The 24,883-nt window shown below is 31.8% G+C and overlaps 1 protein-coding gene across 1 annotated transcript in view; it reads right to left on the minus strand.

Moving 5' to 3' along the window:
- Nucleotides 1-82: 82 nt before the first annotated feature.
- The window catches only part of LOC144448870 (synaptic vesicle 2-related protein-like), a 27,402-nt gene continuing 2,601 nt past the window's right edge, over nt 83-24,883 (minus strand). The window contains exons 2-15 of the mRNA XM_078139184.1: nt 20,236-20,321; nt 16,147-16,317; nt 12,657-12,781; nt 9,727-9,790; nt 9,070-9,195; nt 8,264-8,395; nt 7,049-7,122; nt 6,419-6,495; nt 5,549-5,656; nt 4,985-5,096; nt 4,487-4,568; nt 4,173-4,262; nt 3,515-3,628; nt 83-3,038 (exon numbers count right to left, since the gene is read on the minus strand). Coding sequence (XP_077995310.1) covers nt 2,973-3,038; nt 3,515-3,628; nt 4,173-4,262; nt 4,487-4,568; nt 4,985-5,096; nt 5,549-5,656; nt 6,419-6,495; nt 7,049-7,122; nt 8,264-8,395; nt 9,070-9,195; nt 9,727-9,790; nt 12,657-12,781; nt 16,147-16,317; nt 20,236-20,321 — 1,427 coding nt within the window. The 3' untranslated portion in view covers nt 83-2,972. The remainder of the gene's footprint in view (nt 3,039-3,514; nt 3,629-4,172; nt 4,263-4,486; nt 4,569-4,984; nt 5,097-5,548; nt 5,657-6,418; nt 6,496-7,048; nt 7,123-8,263; nt 8,396-9,069; nt 9,196-9,726; nt 9,791-12,656; nt 12,782-16,146; nt 16,318-20,235; nt 20,322-24,883) is intronic.

Consider the following 24,883-nt stretch of genomic DNA (forward strand, 5'->3'; position numbering starts at 1 on the left):
AAGTAGGGAGTACTTTACACATTTTCACAAAACTGACTGACTTGACAACAATTAGTAGTCTAAAAAATAAACTATACTTCATGTATTAATTCTCATAAATATACATACATATACAATGTTTACATCATTTGGTATTCCTCTAGGTTTGAAAGTCATGACAAGACAATACAATACAGGGGATGTGGTAAACATCAAAGTACAAATTACTTACATTTCATTATTTGGTGGTCACATCACCTCAAGTCAAAGATCAAATTGTGGAATTGATAGTTTTATTAGAGATCTCAAAGATACAATCATTGATGAGATTCTTATTTGACGGTTACGAACTAAAATTATTCATTATTCAAATTCACATGCAAGAATTTACTGTACAAACATCCTAGTTAATAACAGTCTGTATGGGAGGGCTTACTACATGTACCAAGGTCCACAAAATCCATGTCCAGTCTGTAATGGTTTTATCATGTACCCAATGAAAAGTTTGAATGTTTTTGATAAATATAAACCATACATGTATATTTGGTGTCAATGTTGGACGTGATATTGAAAGTTAATTACCATTTGGTTAAAAACTGTAATAAAAGCAAAGCTGTTTGATAGATACAATGACTTTATTTGGGTAATGTGGGCCATGCATGATATTTATTAGAGGAGTAGAAGCTCATGATTTCTATATAGCATTACACAGTATCAAATAATTTTTGAGGTGAATCCAAAATTTTCGCTGACATCTCATCAGCATTGTCGGGAGTATACTAATGATGTGCTGTTATTATGTGTCTCACTATAGTACACACAACAACCCACTGAAGTATACCCCTGGCAATACATCAGATTCACTTCCAGACTTTTAGAGTAGAAGTTTTCTTTTGATATCATTACAAGTAAATATTGGTATATGCAGGATTAGCGCTAGCAATCGCTGCAGTAGCAAAAAGCTATCACCACATTGGCAAATTGATAATTTCCACCATTCATACTCTTAAATTCGTCAAAACTAATAAAATGTCTTTCTTTCCATGCTAGAACCCATAAATCATAGGATGTTGTAGTTAGTTGCTGTCGCTTTGACTTGCTGATGATCACTTCACTGACCCTGTATGTCATACGGTAAGTACCTCTAGAAACGAAATTATACCTATATTGTTCTTTACAAGTATTCAATTATCTTTCCTATACACAAAAATACAAAGTTTGAAATCAAACAAATATTTTTCCATGACCTAGTAGGAGGCTTCAATTAATATATATATTACTATCTCTGTAGTACCAGGACATATTTCATTAATAAACTAATTGCCATTCTTAGTTCATAGTATGTAGCATCTTTGATTCAATGTAGAAACTGTATATTCACAACTGGCACAAATAAGATTGTAACTTTCAACAACAGTACAGTACTCAATGTACACTTCTATATTTTACAACTGGTGCATTAAGAGGAATCAAATGTTTCCCTTAATTTTTTCTTAGCTAAGAAAACAAATCTTGTTAACCAACCCTAACTCTTTCATCACTTTTTGTAAATTAAATTCGTACAAAACAAAAAAAAGTATCTTGATGATCATGTAAATCACTAAAAGATATAAACATTTACTAGTACAACAATATTTCATAATTTATGACTTGTTAAACTTTCATACATTATATTTCATACTATTACTGCTAATATTATTTCAATTTCTAGAAATATTGACACATTCACATACATGTATAAACAAAGAAGTCTTTCGATAGCCATAATTAACTGACTTTTATATAAAATACATAAACCCTGAATACCAAAAAAAAACAAGCTTTGCATATACTTCTACGTTATTGCACTTCAAGTTTTACACTTTTCATCAAATATACATACCATTTCTTGTGCACATTTTTAAGTAGTTTTTAGAACTATTCAACTACTTTGCAGCAAGAGTATCACCCTGGAAAATCAAAAATTGACGGAATACATTTTGTTTTTGGATAAACTACCCTGAAAAAGATGGTGTGCAATTCAATAGTGATTCTACAAAATATTGAGAGTAAAGAGAAATATTGCAAGTTCATGCATACCATGTTATAGGATGGAATGAAAAGCATTGATTTTGCCCATTTGTAATGATTAACAATGAGACAAGATTGATCAAACACCTGGGCTTCCAACCAACTGTGTTTTATTGATACTCGAAAAGTTGATTGGCAGACAATTTCCTGTGCGAGTAATTTTCACAGATATAGACAAACCAGCTGATAAGAAAAAATTGCAATAATCTACATCAGAGATATCCACACAGGGATCTTGTTGTGTTACATGTATACCAATCTGGTCTTTGCATGAAGTCTTTCATATATACAAAATGTAGCTCATGACATACAACAACAGAAACCTAGCTTTCAGCCTACTACTGATACAAACTATATCTATTGTTGTACTCACAGGGTGGAATTTCTCATGACTTGTATATATTTGTAGGGACTTTCAGTGTAATTATATCAGTACAAGAAAGGTACTGCTATCACCCACTTGTGTAATCTACCATACTGAACAACAATAGTGTTAGTGTATGTCTTTATCCTAGAAAGCTGACAGCTTGGTTTCCACAGCTAATATGGGTAAATTTAATGCTATTCATTCTACAGGTGTGTTGAGTGAACGGTTTCCCTTCTTTTACAAACACTAAGAGGGTATACTTTACATACCCCCATTTCTGTATACTCTCTTTATCATTTCATTAAGCCTCTTAGCCATATATATACAGCATCTTTCTTGCTGCTGTACTTGCATTGCATTACCAACATAAAGACATTATTTAGTACTATGTTTCACCATCTCAATGTTTGAGATGACCTTATTAATAGTATTAATTTAGTTACAATGGCCAACATTATGGCCTTATTACACACAGAGTTCACTTTTTACAAAATAAACTGTGATAAATGTTTGATAACTTAAATAGTACTTCATACAAATTGCACCTGTCAGTGTTTCAGTCACTTGATGAAGGTTGATTAGTTCTTGAATCTGTCTGTGTATTTGATGTATGAGCAGTTTCCTGAAAAGCAATTCATGAAAGAGCATTATCTTTCAACATAGCTTAAGTACAAAGTGATGCACTAATTTCATTTTTGAGTTGGCTCACTATAAAATAGATTCTATATTCTGGCCCAAAATATACAAATTTCATACCACATCTTAAACTTGCTTACATGTGTGTGACATCATTCAGTACGGACAGTCAACTTCCATAAGATTATTTCATATTCAAGAGAAAGGACAAACTTGATCTTTTTTGAGTGTAACCTATTCCCCACTCTTTCCCAGTACTATTTTATCACCTTTTGTATAAAATAAAATCAACCAGTATACATTTTCATGATGCTTTCCTCTCTGTGAACATTGCAAAGCTTATCAAAGTACTTACAAACTTGAGTTTTGTTGTGACCATCAAGTTTTTTTTTTTTTCTTTTTGTCAAAACTACATATAAAAGTTGAAACTATGCAATCCTGAATATTGTAGAACAAACTTACCTGCATAGCTCTACCTTTAGTTTCTACAGGTAACATCAAAGCAGCTACAGCAGCCAACAGACATATAGTACCATAGATGGATATGGCCAAGTACTCTGATATCCTCAACATAACCTAATATCAGACAAAGATAGATGATGCAAGATCTTACATGGTTTTTACCTTGTCATTCAGTGATCTAAACAATAGGGAGCATGCTCAGACGCAAAGGACTATGGGATTATCTGGAGTTACCGATAAAATTAACCTCCCACAATGGCCAGGTGTGACTATGAATTGATCATTTGTGGTTGCAAACAATGTAACAGTATTGTTTACAATACCAATTCATTGGTATTTATTATCACATTTCCTATGATGTAACATTCAACATGGCGGGTTTGCAAGTTCCCTATTCCATCATTTTTATTGCAGCCAAATCTGATTAAAATCTGACGTGGTGAAAGCGGCTAGATGCCTTTATTTACGTCTATTTCTATCATTTTGGGTTAGATGTGGGAAGATGGAAATAGAAGTAAATAAAGACATCTAGCCACTTTCACCATATCAGATTTTAATCAGATTGGTGATCACTATACTCAGACATTGGGGTGCTGAAGAGCGCCCTCAAGTGTCAAATGTTGTAAAATATTTTGTTTTTCTGTATCTTATAACATACCTGAGCTACAAATGGCGTGATTATTGCCCCAACCCTTGCCATACCACTACAAGAGCCAAGCCCAACTGCTCTGATGGTTGTTGGGTACACCTAGGATGAAAAGAAATGTTGCAGTTAGTATGTAGTGTGTGGCTTACAAAACAATCTGTCATGCTCATGTGGTGAACTTGGGGTAAGTCCACATGTGCTTGCAGTATTTATGGCAGTACTTTCATGAGTGAAGTAAATGAAAGCACAGCAGGAAATCCAACAAGTGTGAGTGTAAATTTAGAAAAAATAGGTTCAGTAACATTGATATAAAGTTGAAAACTTACCTCTGGTGTGTAGACATACGCTGCCTGAAATGCACCAGATATAAAAGCTCTTGCTACAAACAGGAACAAAGTTAACACCGCTCTGAAAATAAATAAATAAATACAATATCATGAAAGGTGAAATATTGACTACTTGACAGGTAAAGTTATCTTGTGCCATTCCATTTCATCCAAATTGATAAGTAATGAAACCTCATCTGTGCAAATGTTCAGTCAATTTGCACAAATTGTCAACCAGACTGGTTTGGGAGGATTGATAAAGGAAGCAATTCATATATAGACTTAAAATTACAACCCTCAATGAACCAGGATGGGAAACATTACAAAGCGTCTGAGAATTGACACAATTGCCTGAAGTCAAACATGCATGACTTAAGAAAACACTGACAAATCCATTGTGGATACATGATAAAAGTTTGCTGAGCTTCTCGTATGTCTTGGTGGAAATGAAGTCAAATTTATAAACATCAATATACAAAATATAAATTGCTCGCTTACCTTGTTGTACATATACACACTAAAAATGTGAAGATGGAAAAGATAACAAACTCTAATGCCATAGTTTTCTTGCGACCAATTTTTTCTATGATTAAAAATGTAACAACAAGACCTGTGAAAGAAGCATACAAACACAAATAAATAAATTATTTTGATACTATTGGTAAATTAGTACGGTAAGGCTATATCATATTAAATATGCTGAGGCATGCAACTAGTAGGGAAGTTCAACCATTTTTTTTACTAAATTACCGAGCATACTCTTTTTACAAAAGTGTAGAAATTAGTGGAATTTTGAAAATGAACATTTTGATCATAAGCTTTCAATATATGATGATATGCTTGTATTAAGCAGGTACTATCAAGCTGATGTGTCATAGCTGAGAAAATCTTTTAATGTAGCATAAGAATCGCCCTTGAAATGATAGTAGGGAGACTTACAGCACTGTAGAAGGCAAGACTGGGAAAGACATATGTAATTGTCTGCATATATATTTGAATAAAAAGACCCATGTTTTGTATACACCAATATGTATCATTGTGTAAATTATTCAACTAACTCACCTGGAAACTCTGCTATTGATGTCCACAGTAGATCGATATAATCTTTAGTATTTAAGCCTCTACATTCTGTGTAACACATTTGTTGGTCACCTCCACTTTGTTGTGCTCCTGAAATTATACCAAACATTGTATAAACATATTGTAAGGTACTAATGGTTAGAATGTATGTGAGCGAACAAGCCAGCCAGCAGAAGTCTGTCAATGGGTAGGTATGGATGGTTGGATGTGTGTGTGCACTTGCAAGTGTGTGGCATATTACATAAATTATATAAAGTACAGTGAGGGGAACATTACTAATTCATATACATGTAATATGCTGCTTATGAATGCCTAAAATTTACCTAAACTAGCAAACTATGTTATCATATAACTCTACTATAAACAACATTTGCTTGCATAAATACTGGCAATCTATAAATCACACACACACATAATAATTCAGATGTCATTTTTAAGTACAACATAATTACACATTTTATTTTGTATGTATGATTTTTGAAAGCATCAAGAAAACAGCCTTGAAAATTAAGTACTCTATTAGGCAAAATAAAAAGAAAATTGTGTTTCCGATAACCTGATCGACCCTAATTTAAGACGCCAACCCTAGACATTATTTCAACATGTAAAACACTAAGAAAATCTTTGTCTTTTTGACCTTCATACACATCTGTTTTCTTTCCTCAAAGTATCACACAAGGGTTATTCTGATCAACATTTCGTTAATTTTTGGGTTGAAGAAATATTTTTCAAAAATAAACAATTAAAGAAAAGATAAAATGAAATAAAATCCTGACCTACCTATCCTATTTTCTGAGGGCATGTTATCGGAAACACACAACTATTTTTTTTGCCTTATGTGTTGTGCCTTACCTGGACAAGTAGTGCCAGACTGGAATAATTCAGTTGTCATTAAAACAAGACCATAGTAGGAGAAAGCATTGGCAAACCTAAACAAAGTAAAGAGATTTAGTATCATCAAAAAATGGGTACACTAGAATACAATATTGTACATTAAAGTTGCACTTTAAGAAAAAATTCTCCGTTTTGATTCTTTGAATACCAAATACATCTAGGCATAAATGTTGATTTAACCATTTCTCTACTTTATCAATATATAATTACTTTTTCTCATTATATCGGACACGCTGAACAGTATTGAATCAGTGTGAGTAAACATATTTGGATAGCTTTACACATAATATGATACAACTACAATAAATCCAATCAAATTGAATTTTGGGTCCGCACCCAAAAATGTTGCTGTCACTTTGATGGATAACATGCATGTTAGGTATTTCAAAGAACTTGTGCAACTTCACAGCACAGACACACATCTAACAATTTACAAAGTAAATCTGAATAGCCAAGATGTTTCAGTCCATGTGTTAAGTTGTGCAATTGTGACAAAAAATTTCAAGAATAAATAAAAAAAAAATTCTGCATATTAATGCGTTTTTGTTTTCTAAATGCTTATGTTCACAATAATGACAAACAACTTACCATATAAACATTAACATTATACTTGTAACTCGTAACTCCGGTGTAAATAAATCAGTAAATTTGCCTCGTTTTTCCTGGAAAAGAAACAAACAAGGTAAGAGAAAGAATAAGCCATACCCGTGATAAAACTGATCATGTCAAAAATACCCATATTTCATTTTAAGATAAGAATGCAGTTACACTTACAGTTTAAAGTCCAGTTTTATAGTATGTACAATGTGTTCATAAAATTGAGTCTCATCAGAAGAACAAGTGGTTGTCTGTTGGTATCAGATACAACATGCTACCCAACTTGCACACATTTGAACAGAAAATACAGGATATATTTTTCAGTCATTCTTTGACATGGTAACATGCATCTACATCACTGGTTCTGTATTACTTGAACTAAGATTCTAAAGGTTCAATAGTGATATTATTTTTGTTATATTTCTTTGAATAAAAGAAGTATAATTATATCAACCCACCAATTTTTTCTTCATTCATTCATTCATTCATTCAACTCACAAATACTTTTGCATTAAGGGTTTTTTATCAAAACTTGTCTCCTACATGTAATGGCAAGGCTGCTTTGTTATTCATACACTGTAAACTGGACATTTTTACCTAAGTCTTATTTTCCATTATTTTGCTGGAAAAAGACACGCAAAAATAAGTAGTGACTAAAATGCCTTCTTGTTCACGAACACAACGTATCAATCTGGTAATTAGTAAAATTAGTCTTTGAGAAAAAGTTGATCTTGTGTCTTAATAGGGTATCTTTGCTGTGTGCCATTGCATCATGGGAGTCAGCAGAAATAATGTATTCATGGTTGCACACTGAATATTTATGAGAGATGTTTTACACTGTTAGGGTATAGGCACTCAGGACTCATGAATATTCATTGTGCAACCATAAATGCATTATTTCTGCTGACTCCCATGAAGCAATAACCCATAGCAAAGATACCCTACAATGGCACAAGATCAACTTGATATTTCTCTGAAATTGTAAGTAATTGTAGGTGATATAAAATCATGAAATGACTCTCCAGAACCCATAGTTTATGAAAATGTCTTTACTAGCATTTCCTGGAGTGGCGTTCCCCTTTAATAGCATTCGATGTACACTATAGATCTAATATGCATAATTGTTATATTTGGAGTCACATGTGACATAAACGATAATCTTAACACAATAAGAACACAGATTATAGACAGCTGTGAATTTTTTACCTTGACTGATCTGACAACTAGTTTTCCTAGAGGCATTGGTTTGTTGTTATCTAATGCTATCCGTTTCAGGGTTGCAAAGGCCTTTTCTTGTTGTCCACATATAACATGGTAGCGTGCACTCTCAGGCATCCACTGTGAGGAAAACACATCAAAATTGGATTAAAATTTTACAACATACCACAGTACATGTGTTGTTTAGATGAATTGTATAATATGTGACACTAACAGATGTGAATATGATTAATTTTTTTTGTTCACTATAAAGTCATTTCATTCAGTAATCTATCCTACCATAGTTTATTTGTTTTTGTTACCTGAAATAAAATGGAACCATCTCGATGCATCATAAAGATGACGATCACCATGCATTACTATAGGCGTGGGTGAGAATAATTTGACCCTCTAGCATAAGTATTACAGGTACTGAGAATAAGTCAACTGTCTTGTTCTATTTTGACCCTCTAGCATGAGGTAAAATGCTATTGCAGGTACCAAGAATTTTTTTTCTTGTCAGAGTAGTATTCTCCGCAGATTCACTTAGTCAAATGTTCCATAAACTGGCTTTTTTACCATGGTCCAATAACATTCAGCGAGGGGTGGCTAATTTGCATAATGTATTCACATTTCTGTGCACCCGAGAAGAAATTAGTGTGCATCAGTTTTGCATCAAATAGGCTTAGAGGGCACACTGATATACAGTGATTCACAATATTAGTATAAAATGTGTACATTTTTTTTTCATCTTTTCTAGATCTTGTCAAATAATCATGTGAATGGTATTATATCTACCAAAAGTTGTATCTTACCTTACATGCAAATGCAAATATTAGGACTGGTATTGCTGAAAAGGCAAGTAGCCATCTCCATCCTAGAGTTGGCATGACAACCAGTGCCAAGGCAACTTCAAAACAAGTACCAATCGCCCAAAACACCTGTGGAAAGGAAGGAGGGGAAGGGATGTTGTTGTGATATAAAGTGAGATTCAGTAACTATAAAAGTCACATTTGCCATCAGAATACATATAATATGCTTCAGTACAAGAGGATTATGAAGAAACATTGCCAATTTCTATTCACATTTACTAGTCCTGTGTTACTAGTCCGAGTCACATTTTCTCTAATTTTTAGAATTATATGTATTAATTTTACTGCCAATGGTGTTCCAAACATGCTTAGTGAGTCCATGATACAAAAGGGATGTAATAAATAAATAAAATTCACATAATAATTGTAAAGAAATTGATTATATTATTGCTGGACTGGAAAATGTCACATACATTGGAAGATTTTAAAACCACATGGTGGAAATTTGTTTACTTTGTGCTGTAGCAAACTACTGACATCCAACTTTATAAAAAATGCTATGGAACATTTACAGAGCACAGTGATTTCACGTTTATATCATCTTTGAACATATTAAGAACATGGGCATTAAATCAAATGAATGGGACTTTATTTCCTTACCTCAATAAAGACAACACATCTTGCTCTTGATGAAGATGGTAGGAATTCAGAATACAAAGTAACCCTACAGTCAGAAGACAAAATAAAGGAATTATTTTCCAACTGAAGAGACTGTATTTTGGATCCAGTTTTTAAAAAAAATCTACACTATTGATTATTGGAACTATGATGAACAAAATCCAAATACTAACCACATGGATACTTATGGGCAACTATCTAATATACTGGCTAATGTTCTCAATTCGATTAGATTAGACATTCCAAAATGAGTTATCATATGCTATGTGACCTCTCAGATAAATATCAAACGGTATCATTTTCAGATTTTCTCCTGCCATACATGTAAATTTGATTTCCCCCACGCTATCGTTCGCAATATAGGTATAAAAATAAGTTTAATGTATGAATCAACTCAAAATAAACTATTGTTTTGTTTATCACATGGCACACAGTTACACAAAACAATGTCTCTCTATCCTGAACTACACAATAACTAGTACTACTATGCAACATCTCAAATCCAATTATAGTATACAGATATACTATAGAAATCTACTGGTAGATGAGGTCTGACCCAAGGCCACATTTCTTGGATGATTTGTATAATGTACCATTTTATGGCCATATTTATACATTTCATGTGTAAAAACATATTTATGAATAATAAAAAGGGATATACGCAATTCAAAAGACTGGAATAAAAAAGTATGTTGCCAAGGTGATTTTATAACTCATCTAAACTGTTTTTCAATGTTAACTGTCATCTTTGGTGTGTTGTTATTGATCTGTATCATATGATATGTTTTGTAAGTGCTTTTTATTCATGCAAATTTAAACTTACACAGCCTGTGAGCCAATCATGGCAAATTTCATATAATAATATTAACAAATTTTTCAACTTCACAAACATTCAGTTTTCATTTTAAAATTACTATAAAAAAAATTCTATGACTAGAATTATCTTTGTACCTGATAATAGGGAGTAGACACTTGAATGGAATTGCTAAATGCATAATGTACATACTGATTTTTACTACAAAAATATTAAATATGACAGCCATTTGGTCAAATTTGCATATATCGTGAACTGAAGTTATAGTACTACAAAAATAACAGTTTCTTAGAATTGAAATGAAGTTAATACCACAAAAACAAATCTAAAGGGTAATTTTATACTAATTACAAAGCACAATCAATAACACATGTAACTTGGTAAGTAGATGAGATTTTATATATAATAGGCACAAATGTATTTCAATGGAAAATGATGACAGTCTTATAAGTTAAACTATGCATATTTGATGAGTGAAGTTTGAGGCACATTCTTTGATGGTAGCTTATGTATTGATAGATGCTGTTGCTAATGATGATGATGATGATTATAATGACAGAAACACAAACATTTCACAGGCATTGACATGTAACATGCAAACATACACACAAAGTGATAAATGTTGCTTACGACTGAGGAACACCTCCAATACCAAAACCTACTAAGCCTCTGAGTACAAGCATCCATATAAGTGAAGGTGAAAATGCAGTTAACACCCCGTAATAGAACAACCATATGGCACACATTATCAGTCCCTACAAATTGAATTGAAACTGTCATCAGGCAATCTAACATAGCATAATGGAATAAAAATATAAAATTTCCATAAGCATAATGATCAAATGTGTTTTCACTGTCAATACAGTATGTCCACTGATGTCAGCCATGTCTCAAAAATATATCAATTTGCTGTCTATGCAAGATTTTATTTTCTGACTGAAACTTGCTTGAAATCTTCAGAAAGTATATTCATGACAGACACATTTTCTGAAATTTGACCCTCGTCATAGGTAAAAGAAATGCATTTTCTAGAGTATAGTTTGGACCTTTTCCAAATGTTCTCCTTTTTTGTACGTCCATTGCCATTCCATGACAAAGAAACCAACATCTCAGTGGAACATATTGACAGAAAAAGGTTAACATGAGTGTCTCTTTCTGAAAATGATGCAAGCATTTACTATATGTGACTGGTGTGTTCATATATATATATTTGATAGAGTGACATGATGATGCGTGCCTGATGATTCCTGCATACCCTGTAAAACTGAATGAATGAATGGTAGTATTAATGGACTGCAGTGTTGATACTGAAAAGATTCCAATGCAGTGTTGATCAGTGATAACATGTACAAACACATATGCTGCAATCAAAGATTTCAAATAAATACATGTATCATCATCATGCAGGCAGTGAGTTGGATTCTGTATATGTTGAAATCCCCTTTTACTTAAGACCCCCCCCCCCCCCCATGGTACCATAGCAAACATTAACATTTACACATAGAAGAGATTCTGAGGTTTCAGTCTCATCTAAATATTTGGATTTATAATGTATGATTACCATGGCAACCATTAACATTTACAAATAGAAGAGGGTCTCAAGTCTCTACAAAATATTTGTGTTTATAAATAATGTCCTAAAAACTACAGTTTTAATGAGAGCAACACGAGTATCATGATATGAAAGAAATAATCAACAGAGTTACTCATAACAAATTTTAAAGAAAAAGAATATAAGATTTTTGTCCGAATAGCTCATTATTTTTCATAGGATTGCACTTGATTATTTACTTTGTAACAGTAGGTAAAATTTCCATTGGTGATGCTAGGTACCAGTAAACTACAAACAAATGTAACACAAGTATCAAGATACGATATGAAATGAACCCCCTCCAAAAAAAATAAAAATGGATTCAGATTTATGGACTTGAAATGAAAAGAGTAATTTAATGGCTAAACATTTTTGATAGAGTATTGGACTTCTGGATTTTTTTTTTAAGGTGAAATACTTGTCGGTGAAGCTATATACTTGATGCATTGTTGTGCAACTACTTTTAATTTCCTTGTATATTCATTGAACCTGTATTTTTTCACTTACGCCTGTGGACTTCCACCAATACCGAAGCCTACCATAAATCGAAGGAACAGCAACCAAATCAACGTAGGCGAAAATGCACTCAGAAATCCATAATATGATACAAATATTGATGAAATTATCAACCCCTAGAGAGAAAAAAACAATTTTGAAAAATAAAATCTTTGGTAACTGCTGCAAATAATCTGAAAAATGAAAGTAGAATTGTTAGTTGATAAATTCATTCATGTCACATGTTCTCTGCTAATCAGAAAAAGTCTACAGTTTTCATACATTAGAGTTACAATGACATTGACAGTAAGCAAAAAGTATATACGTATCATAGATGTCAAAAATATGTAATTCGTTATTGCACATGTATGTCGATCTACACATGTATGTTTGCATATGTGTGTGTGTGTGTGTGTCTGTGTCTGTGTCTGTCTGTCTGTCTGTGCATGTACATATACTATATTTATGTTTGTAAATGTGACCCACAAATCCATTTGTAAAACATAATTCAAAATAAAAAAATAATATAATTCCCTTATTCAGGAAAGAAATATGAGGCAAGTCTAATGGCAGTAACTTAGGCACATCTTTGTGAAGATGTACGCAGTTTGCATTCATACATGTATAACAAAACAATTTTCAAAAGTGATAAACCGTGCCCCCCCCCCCATGATTACAAATAATAAACATTTATTAATAGTCTAAGTGGAGTTAGACATATATTATGTTTGTGCATCTGTATTCATTTTGCATTCACTTGTAAATCAATATTCTCTCAAAAAATATTATATGCATAATTTAGTAATTGCAATGTTCATGTGTTAAATTTTACTTTTTTAATCATTTTGTACTGATACTGATCCATCCGTTATTCATTTTTTTTACAATCTGCATCATTAGATTAACTATAGCAAAGAGGCTTCTATGTGAGATTTACCAGTAATCAAAGGATATGATAAATACTACATCATACACGTAGTGGATTTGATACCTTTAATAAATCATATTTACTTATACTATGTCAGAAACTGATATTTTTGGAAGCCAGTGCATATCATTCCACTCACGAAATGAAAAATGTACATTTTGGATGGTAACAATAAAATGAGACCATGATTTTACGATAGTGGAGGTTAATGCCTGTTGTCATAATTCCTGCAGTACTATTATGTTACCATATTCTTGTTGACAAAACATACAATTGGCAAAGCAGAAACGTCCCTGGAAAGCCTATATTGTATATATATAGTCCTAATAGGAACTAGGCCAGCTGTTACTCTTCCACACTGTAATTGTTAAATGAAGCTTTCAGTGATGACAATATATTGACAACCAAACTCATATCTAGACTGAATATTGTCAACCTTGATATTTTCACTACTAGATATTCTTATTATGTTCCTATATACTCCTCAATCCATAAACAAAACTGTTACATTGTGTCTTTAGTTCAATCAATAAACCAGTTTGTTTATATTTATTTATTTATTTATTTATTTATTTATTTATTTATTTATTTTGATTTATTTGAATTATTTAGTTTATTTTACTATTTATCTATTTGTTTGTTTGCTTTTTAACATGGTTCCTGGACTCCCAGATACTTTTGCTAGTCTTTTGCTAGTCTTTCTCATTTTGTAATGTTCAGACCGCTGAGACATGTTTGTGTAGTGGTCTTTAAACAATACATTATTCTTAAATTATTATACTGTAATCATCTCAAGGTAGGAGTATAATCACTGTCTGCAATATTGGCTTAGTGGATAAAACGAGACTTTGAACACTAAATATATGCTAGTATAATATATAAAAAGTTGGGCAGTTCTATAATTGATAAAACAAGTGTAACAATTGAAGGTCCTTAATGATCGAGTGTCTACATGTGACATTTTTATAATTAGTGAAATAATGTCGGCATAAATATGACAAGAATGTCAGCAATTTGAGAACCAAACAGCTTGTATTATCAATATTGGATCATACCTTTTACATTTATGAATTAAAAATTCATAATCATCTTTTCATAATATATGTATGCTATTTTTTAAATTTGGAAACAACGACTACTGGCACTAATTAGCAAATAGAACACTTTCCTTACGTTATCTAACAACTGTCATTTACATTACAACCCGTTGTTAATTAATAGAACTTTTCTTACATAATTTCAAAACAGTTAATGAAATAACTTTAAGTTTAGATGTATAAAATAACTGTATCTTTGCCATAATAGTTATCTATTAAATATAATATTATTTTTTTACAGTTTTGGTAAACTTCTGTGCAGTGCCACTGTAGGTATACATCATCATCTCAAGGCGAGTCCATAAACAGTATATGGTACCTAATTAGAATTTGTGATGTTTTTAGAGTGTTAGTGTTCAAAATGATGATATTCTAATGTTCATCTGCTTACTGTGTGTGTGTGTGTGTGTGTGTGTGTGTGTCTGTCTGTCTGTCTGTCTGTCTGTCTGTCTGTGTCTGTCTGTCTGTGGATCTGTGTGTGTGTGTGTGGGGGGGGTGTATTGGTCCATTATTAGTTTTTAACTCATAATTTTGTGTCAAACCAAATATACTATACTTATATAATAATACTAATACTATTTATATGCAGTGTAACATCATTATAGGACTTGACAACATCACTCCCCTGTAAATAATGAGAAAATATTAAAATTGATAAATGACATTAACAGCAAGCATCTGTGGTGACTGATCTCAGCTATTAAATCTGTAATTAACTCTTAACACAGGAAGCTCAGCTCGTAAAGATATGTTACCAGGTCACACAAAGCATGAGTATTAGTATGTCACCTTCAAAGTATGAGCACTTTGTCATGTCTATACTGACACTCTTTCCGGAAATTACAGGCCATCCTGTCCAGAACTCGATAGCTTTTTTCCATATTGTGTTGATTACGTACAATAAACAGTTCTGTGATGTAAATGTGCCAAGTTCTCCATTACTGTTAATTAGTATTTGATATTGTTTCATGTTGAAAGCTTATAAATGGGTGTTGATGTGGAAGTGTTTTAGACACAGAAAGTTATGGCCCACCCACAAAATCAATTAACAAAACTGTCTACATAACCGACCAAATAACATGCTTCAGCTACTTGAGTATAATTCTATAAAAATGTATTTTCAGGACAACATACAGTGCAACACTATCTTAGCCACCAGTATGGGCAGTAGTGATGCAAATGCTTGAAAGATTAGATCATGTTTTTCTATGCCTAGAGCTTTGCTTGCAGAGATTACGCACATTATAAATGTAGATGTAGATACCACTCTCTTCATCCTGGTCACTAGATGAACCTGCTATGCTGAGATGATAGAAATTAATATATATTACAGCTAGGAAATGTGGACATACCACTCTCGTGCCTGCTAACTGAGATAACAGAAATCATATAATTACATGTAGGACACATACTGCATGTATATATAATGAACTCTATTAAAAAGGTCACAATTTGTAATTTACAATTATGTACATACCACTCTCCTGCCATACTTGTCACAAATGGTACCCCATATTGTAGAACTGAGAAACATGCCAATGAAAACTACAGTTGTAATCATAGCTTCCTGCCAGGTTTCCAATTGCCATTTACAGTGTAGCTCAGGTGACAGGATACTTAATATCATCATTTCCATGGCATCGGCCATCTGTAAAATTACCATGAAAAATTCAAATTAATCCTGTTTTTCTCAATTTGTAATTTGTTTTGTGTATAAAGAATAAACCCCTGGTAGAATGAGGATTAAAAAGACATGGTCTGCAACTTATTTCATCATTTTTGTTTCCATATATAAAAGGTTACTTATTAAAAATTATCATTCACCATATTACTTGTCTAAAAACCAGCAATCACTGGCAAAACTCCTAAAAGTGAAACGGCTATGATACAATCTACTGTATATATATAACATATATATATATATATATATATATATATATATATATATATATATATATATATATATATATATATATATATATATATATATATATATATATATATATATATATATATATATATATATATATATATATATATATATATATATATATATATATATATATAATATATATTTAAAAAAATGAAGTCATTTTATCCATATACTATGGAAATGTGAGTGACATGTAAAATAAAAGTTATTTGGAAACAAAAATGACAAAACGACTTACAATTTGCAGACCATGATGTACCTTTAAATATAACTGTATGTATGTATGTATGTATGTATGTATGTATGTATGTATGTATGTATGTATGTATGTATATATATATATATATATATACTCATGTATGTGTATATATTAACAATCTGAACACTAAGCAGTTACTCTAAATGACATCCTAGTGTTAATTTTGAAAAAAATAGATCATCCATAAAGCATGTGATGTGATGTACATGTACTAACAGCAGAAATTTTTTGAAAAATAATAAATCTGTAAGATTATCAAATGATTTCCTGGTGTCAATTTGAAAAAGAATGATACTTTTAATAGGGATCAGTCATAAATGATATGATTTGATAGGCATGTTTTAAAGGAATTTTTTGAAAAATAACTCACCTATGACATTGAATTTATGATAAGTGATATCAAAATTTAATGATTTTAATTTTGAAAAAGAACAATAATTTTCATAGAAGTTTTAAAACATATGATGTACATATACTGACAGCAGGAGGAATTTTTTGAAAAATTATACATCGATGAATTAAAGTTAAGATAAAGTGATATCAAAATAGATCCTTTGTCAATTTTGAAAAAATAAAATAATTTTAGTCGTCATACATACAGCATATGTTGTGATTTGCATGTACTGACAGAAGTTTTTGAAAAATAATACTGTAACATCTGACATAAAATTTATGATAAATGATATGAAATGAAAAGGACAAAGCATTGTGTTCATTTCATATACACTGACTTGATACTGATTGTTAAAGGTGAACTGTTATCATTTAAAAACATAAATTGATTAAAAATTGCAACAGACGTTTTCATGAACAACTGTCTCTATGGTTACCACCCATACAATGTACATGTATGCCACTCAATTCCATGTACATGTATATCCACTGTGTATTCACACATTATGACCTTATTATTTCCTTGTTTCAAGGGAAGGTCGACATAAATATTTGTGATGTGTAATTGCTTCTGTTTCATTGACAACTGCTCATTTTGAGAGTGGCTGAAAGATGACATTTAATGTAATAATTGATAGCTGCCAGACAAATACTATCTATTTGAATCAATCATGTTTAGAAACTGTTCACAATTCCGAACGGATAAGATCATGATTTCAAAATAACCATATTACATTCTGGTACACCCAATGATTATTATATGTAGAACAGCTACATATATGCTTTAGTTTGTTTTTTCATCATGCTATCATTACTCTTAAAGCCCCAGTAGCTGTATTTCAATCAATTTGAGAATATTTTTGGGGGGGGTTCTTATTTTTAACTACTACCAATCCTGAAAGACTATAAACTTTAAATTTGGTGGCATGATCGGTTTTTTTTTTCAGCTCACAGAACAAATTGTTTTTATGAATTACACAAATAAATACAGGCACTGATTCTTTGGAAGTTCCTTGTTTCATCTAACAGTGATGTTGTTTGTGTTCAGAGTGAGATCAAATGTATCATTTACATTCTTATAAATGCACTATCAGAGTCTGTATTTCGTTTTATAAATATGTAATAAAAACCTTGTGTGAAACGTAAAAGACATTGTGCCGCCTAATTGAAACTCAATAGTCACTCTGGTATGGTAGTACACATGTTGTAACAGTTGTACTGGAATGTTGTTGCACTTGAATGTTGGTGTACTTGAATATTGATATACTTAAACGATACTTGATGTTGTGCTTCAAGAACTGATCAAAAACTATCAGCATCCAGCATGTTGACAAACTATAAATGATATGGACCACTAAGTCATACTGCTTACATGAAGCTTTGTCAAGCAATGTACAATTCTCAGTACCTGCAATAGTTTTTGCCTCGTGTTAGAGGGTCAAAATAGAACAAGAAGGTCAACTCATTTTCATGCACACCTATAGTAATGCATGTGAAGGGGAAGTTATGGTGTCGACCAAGAAATCGATGTTCGTTATTTTTATGATGCGCATAGGCAGTAATTTTCTATTTCAGGTACCGAGAATTCATAAGTAACTATATACAGAGTGTCTGCACCATATCCAGTATTGTGTATTTTAGTGTATTTCTCAATGGGCACAAGTTTAAAAATTAGCAAAGAATAACTGCTATTGGTGCTTTAAAAAATATAGCACACTATCACACTGTAATGTTTAGTTTTGGTGAAATTAACACAATCAAAATATATATCAAGCACACTTCCATGTTTGTTTCTTTTACGACAATGAAAGCTTTTCCAGCACAGAATGTAAATAGAATCTGTTTAATGCCATACAATATGTTATTATTCCCTCATTTTCCATTACAGGACTTGAGGCAATCCATCCTTGTGGATATTTTTGACAATATTTATTAAACCACCGGGCTATCCCAGTTGAAATGATTTTTAAGATAAAGACAGCAAAACATACTGATTTCAATATGCAATTACCAAAAGTGCAAATAATTCAACATTGAAAGCTCTATTTGAAGACTAAATGGTGGGCAAATAATTACAGTTGGTCGATAAGAGGCATATTAAAATACTTTAATAGAATGTTTCAACAAATACACCTCCAGTGGAATCACTTGAATATGTATATATGCATATCAATTTTGAACCTTGCATTTCTTTTCAACCTTAATATAATATATGAATTTAGCTGGTACACTTTCTTTGCTGTAATGATTTATACTGTAAATTTACATGTAAATCATCGAGTGCTACATTTGCTCTGATTGTATATGTACAAATATAATGCATTGTACCTTTAGGAGGAAACCTCTTTGTATATTGGGGTGGGGTGGGGGTGGGGGTGCCAGTCGGGGGGGGGGGGTCTAGGGATAGGACAAAAGATATCCTTGAACTATTTTTTTATTGTGTAATTAATACTGATAAAATGTATCCCATCATTTACTGTTAAAGGTCAGTGTCAGTGTATATGATGAAATGAGCACAAAATGCTTTGTTCTTTTTATTTCATATCATTTATCATAAATTTTATGTCAGATATTACAGTATTATTTTTCAAAAGCTTCTGTGTTCATTAAAACATTTTAATTTATGTTTATATGTATACATCTTTCTGTGATGTATTTTATAACTTTATTTCTCAATCCTACTAATAGACAAAGTTTTAGCCTGTTGAATTTGAAGCTATTAAGTAGTAAAATCTTTATGAAAACTTGATTTCATAACAATCAAATCCCAGCAATGTAATCATTTTGGATATGAAAGAATACCTGATGCTGTAATTTCAGAAAAATAACTGGATATGATACATTACACACATTGAGATGTTTTATTTCATTCATTATGTGCTTATACACGTACTTACACACAGAATTTGAATAGCATAAATAATACTAGAAATTAGGAAATATATAGTGAAACAATTTAATAAGAATACATGTTACTTTACCCAGCATAATCCTGCAAGGAGTGATAACTTGATCTGAAATTTACCAAAACCAATTGCTTCAACTGCATCTTCTACAGTAAAAGTGTCTGTAAATGAAAATAAACACCTGATAAGAAACTGTGTTGAACAAGTACAGTTTAAAGTTAATATGAGCTGAAATTCCATGGAAAAACTGTTGTTGAACAGTTTAAAGTTTGATGTTTGATTGCAAATAATACAAATAAAATCATTCTTAGGATGGAAGGGTTAATATCTAAAATAAAATAAAATAACATTTATATGCAAATTAGACTAATAATTATGCACATTCTTATAATTATAAATATGTCTGTTCTCTTCTAAATGTCTCAAAATAATGACAGGCTTGTGAAAATGAATATAACGTCATACATATATGGTATGTGGTTCATGTCATCAGCTGTTGTGAAAGAACAATACATTATAGGATGTAATATTTTGTCACAGATGTATGGCAAATACTACCGTATGTACATGTATGCTCCTAAAATCCATCTCAAAATATGATCAATCACTACATTATATATATATATATATATATATATATATATATATATATATATATATATATATATATATATATATATATATATATATATATATATATATATATATATATATATATATATATATATATATATATATATATATATATATATATATATATACACAGAAGTGTTGTATTTTTGTTTACTCTAAAGGTGTGTACATATGAAACCAAATCATGTCATTTTGAAAGAAATGAACTTACTCAATTCCAAACCATGTTAAGATAAAACTGATTTTAACCATAATTCTAGACTTTTCCAATTTCACCAGCAGTAATAGTAAATGTTGCATAAAGTCTTTTATTTTAAATGTGCACATATTTTATCATACAAATCACATCATTTGAAATAACTTGTACATGAAATGTACTCAACCATGACAGAATAAACTGACTTGGAAGTTTGTCATTTTGTATATCATCAGACACACTTTATACAACTGTATATATACTGAAATTCTTTCTATAAATAACTTGAGTACCATAAACTATACATCAGAGAGTTAATGACGTGTGGTGTTACTTGTAAGTTGTATGGCTACTGAAGGGTGACAGACAATAATGGATTTTATCTTTGCAAGTAAACCAGCACTCAGAAATATTGCAATTATAATTGGATTTAAAAATTCCACAAGAATTTCTTAAAACATGTCATTATTAGATGTTTACATCAAAAAACAAAACTTGTTCATGAACAATTCACACACAATTCTGCAGACATGAACACACTCAGAGGTGTTAAACTTATATTTATTTTTTTAACACTTTTTATTGTATTCCATTATAAATCATCCTAACAATAAGTAAATGTTACCCTCTCACACAATACACATTTCAGATAATGATCACAGGTTTCATAAGTCTCAAAGTTCTCATTTCCAGTGAGTTGTACAGTATTCACATGTATATGAAACCAATTTTATCAATAAAGAAAGGATTCAGATTTATCAGATCCTACTGTGTTTTCATAACAAGTGATAGCAAATCTATTTGTTGGCTGTGATGTGATATCTAGACTATACCTCACAAAGCTGTACAAGGGGGGTTGTCTGGATAATGTATCACACAAATTTCAGGAAGGACAAACTCCTACACATATGTACATGGTTTCAAATTACCTTTCTACAATGATACAAGATGGAAAATTATATTATATGAAACATGTGCGCAAGTTGTATGCATTCAGACAGAAAATAAAGGATCTATACCCTGGTCATTCTCCATCACAACAACAGAGCACATATCTATGCCAGTGCTTAAAAATAGGTGTCAAAATGTTGAGAGATTGTCATTATTTTCTCCATTGTTTCTCACTTCAGTACAGGTAGGTATAGGTATATTACTACAAACGTACAATGTAGTAGAGATTATGTATACTTGCACTGTTGCACATGATATTTGTGGTACTATGACTAACCCTATGGCCTAACAATGGATGGTACGGCATACCAAAGTTATTTTCATGAATGATCCGGTTAATTCTGCGGCCATATTTTCACAAGCAATAGTATGTGAAAATACGGCAGAATAAAGTGAATTGCGATCATTTTATCTCAATTTATCTCATTTGCATACCCAACAGTGAAAATCTTGGTTTTATTTCTGACTGTACATCAACGTACACAGTGGTACATATGTAATAATAGTGATACTTCAGTGCAATACCGAGAACATTACTGCATGCCTACATGCAAATAATAATGTAAATAGGGTGTGATAGTTTGTTGTACATGAAAATGCGCACTATCATTTTTACAGAAATTTGCTGTTTCAGATAAACATAAGGTATTAATAACAGAACGCCATTCCACACAAGTTCCAGTGTTATTCAGGGGTATTTGTTCTTGTGTTTTCAATTCTTCCTGCTGTAAAAGAATAGCCACAGAGAACACTGCAAGTAATCATGCAATACAACACCCCCCTCCCCACAGAGAACACTGCAAGTAATCATGCAATACAACACCCCCTCCCCCACAGAGAACACTGCAAGTAATCATGCAATACAACACCCCCCTCCCCCAAAGAGAACGCTGCAAGTAATCGTACAAGACAACACCCCCCTCCCCCACAGAGAACACTGCAAGTAATTGTGCAACACAACACCCCCCTCCCCCACAGAGAACACTGCAAGTAATCATGCATTGCATATATACAACACCTACCCACCCCACCCTTGAGTACACCACACTTGCACTCCCATGTCATGTGGTTCTGTCATATTATTTTACAAAATTATTATCATTTCATTTTTTCAGCCAGAAATACACATATGGGTTATGTTACTACTATCTTCAAATCATATTTTACCATGCGCCACAAAGAAAAAATTATCTAAATGATATGCATTACACTTGGTAGCACTAAGAACTGTTTGGAATGCAATTTTGGAATGTAATTTCAAATCATTCAAGTGACTGTCATACATATTTTTTCAGCTCCATTGATGATCTGCGGGTTTCACATGTCCTTTCAATTTTCACGGACATAAATGATATGGGGAATCTTCGTTTCTGTCATTTCTTCAGTTTTGTATATTTTTTACACTAGAATCTAGCAGTTGTATTTTGAACCTGACGATTGTTTTTTCTACTGACAACTTTCTGTGATAAATTTTACAGCGCAAAGATTCTAATTTTGTAGTCTGGCAGCAAGACCAAGGCTTTTGCCAGATAATTCAAGACTCTAAATCATGATACTTTGAGTGGATCCCTATACTCTAAATCATAGGATCAATATATGACATGTAATCTGTTAGAAGATGCATAATATATCACTTGAAGATAAACATTGAAATTCCTTGTATTAATCATAATTTTTGGCCTTAATGTATTAATATGTTGGTTTGTTTACTGAATAAAGTGGAATGTGTTTATATTTTATAATGTATTTTATTATTTTATATTTACCCAAAATAAATCTGATTAAAATCCGTTGTACACATCACAATTTCTTTTGGCTGTTACGTTTACTATCATTTGTTCTTTTGTGAGTGCTTGTTACATACATCTGACACAGTACCATAGGTTTTCCCAAGCCACATGAGAGCGCTGAGTAAATTCACTTAACCATTGAAAACTTGTACTTGAACATTGAGTGTTATATTGTAAGACAGATTCTGGTTTGCTAATCGAAAGTATGACACTGGGTTTGGGAAAACCTATGGTATTGTGTCAGATGTATGTAACAAGCACTCACAAAAGAACAAATGATAGTAAACGTAACAGCCAAAAAGAAATTGCGATGTGTACACTACATCGGATTTTAATTAGATTGACCCAAAATATAAATCATAAATGTCTACCAAAATTCAATAAAATGATAATTTTGAGTATGGGTTATTGAAATCTTGCAGTGCCACTCACTGGAATCTATACACTAGATATTTTCTTGAATTACATATCAACTTACTAGTATTTTGAGACATTTTTATTTTCAAATATAAATTTCCATGAATCCCTCAACAAGATTGTGAAAATATCTCCTTTTCTCTTCGTAATGGGAATCTTGACATGATAATCATGGGGAAAAGCTGTTATTTCTTTACATTTCTAGGCAAAACAACATTAAATTAGAATAAAATATTCCATCCTCACAATTTTAGTTTTAATTGATTCATTTAAGTTTCTAAGGAAAATAAACTTTTATCGGTGGCTGACCAGTTAGTTCATATGCTTCTTACTAACTTACAGCTGCAATCTTATTCTCGCAAACCAGAGCTGTTATTTCTTCCGCGACACTGCGTAATAACCTCTGGATGGCGCGTTTTGGACGGTGTCGTACAAGAGGCCGTGGTTTGTGACAATGCAGCAATCTGGGTTTGAACCTGCCTGATGCACACTGGGTTTGATTAATATTTAACCAGGTCTTAGACTCTATATATATAAGAAGGTCGAGACCCTTTCAAAAAATGCAGGTTTTCTCTGGGTACTCCAGTTTCCTCCTGATTCTACAACACCCGGGCACTCATTCACTGTCAATGGTGACTATTCTACAAATTTCCAAATTTATTTGAACAAATAAAGATTATTTTTATTATTACCATTAAATATAATATTCTAAAGTTATTGTTTGTTACTGATGGTT

Source organism: Glandiceps talaboti, chromosome 18, assembly GCF_964340395.1.
Source record: "Glandiceps talaboti chromosome 18, keGlaTala1.1, whole genome shotgun sequence".
NCBI lineage: Eukaryota > Metazoa > Hemichordata > Enteropneusta > Spengelidae > Glandiceps > Glandiceps talaboti.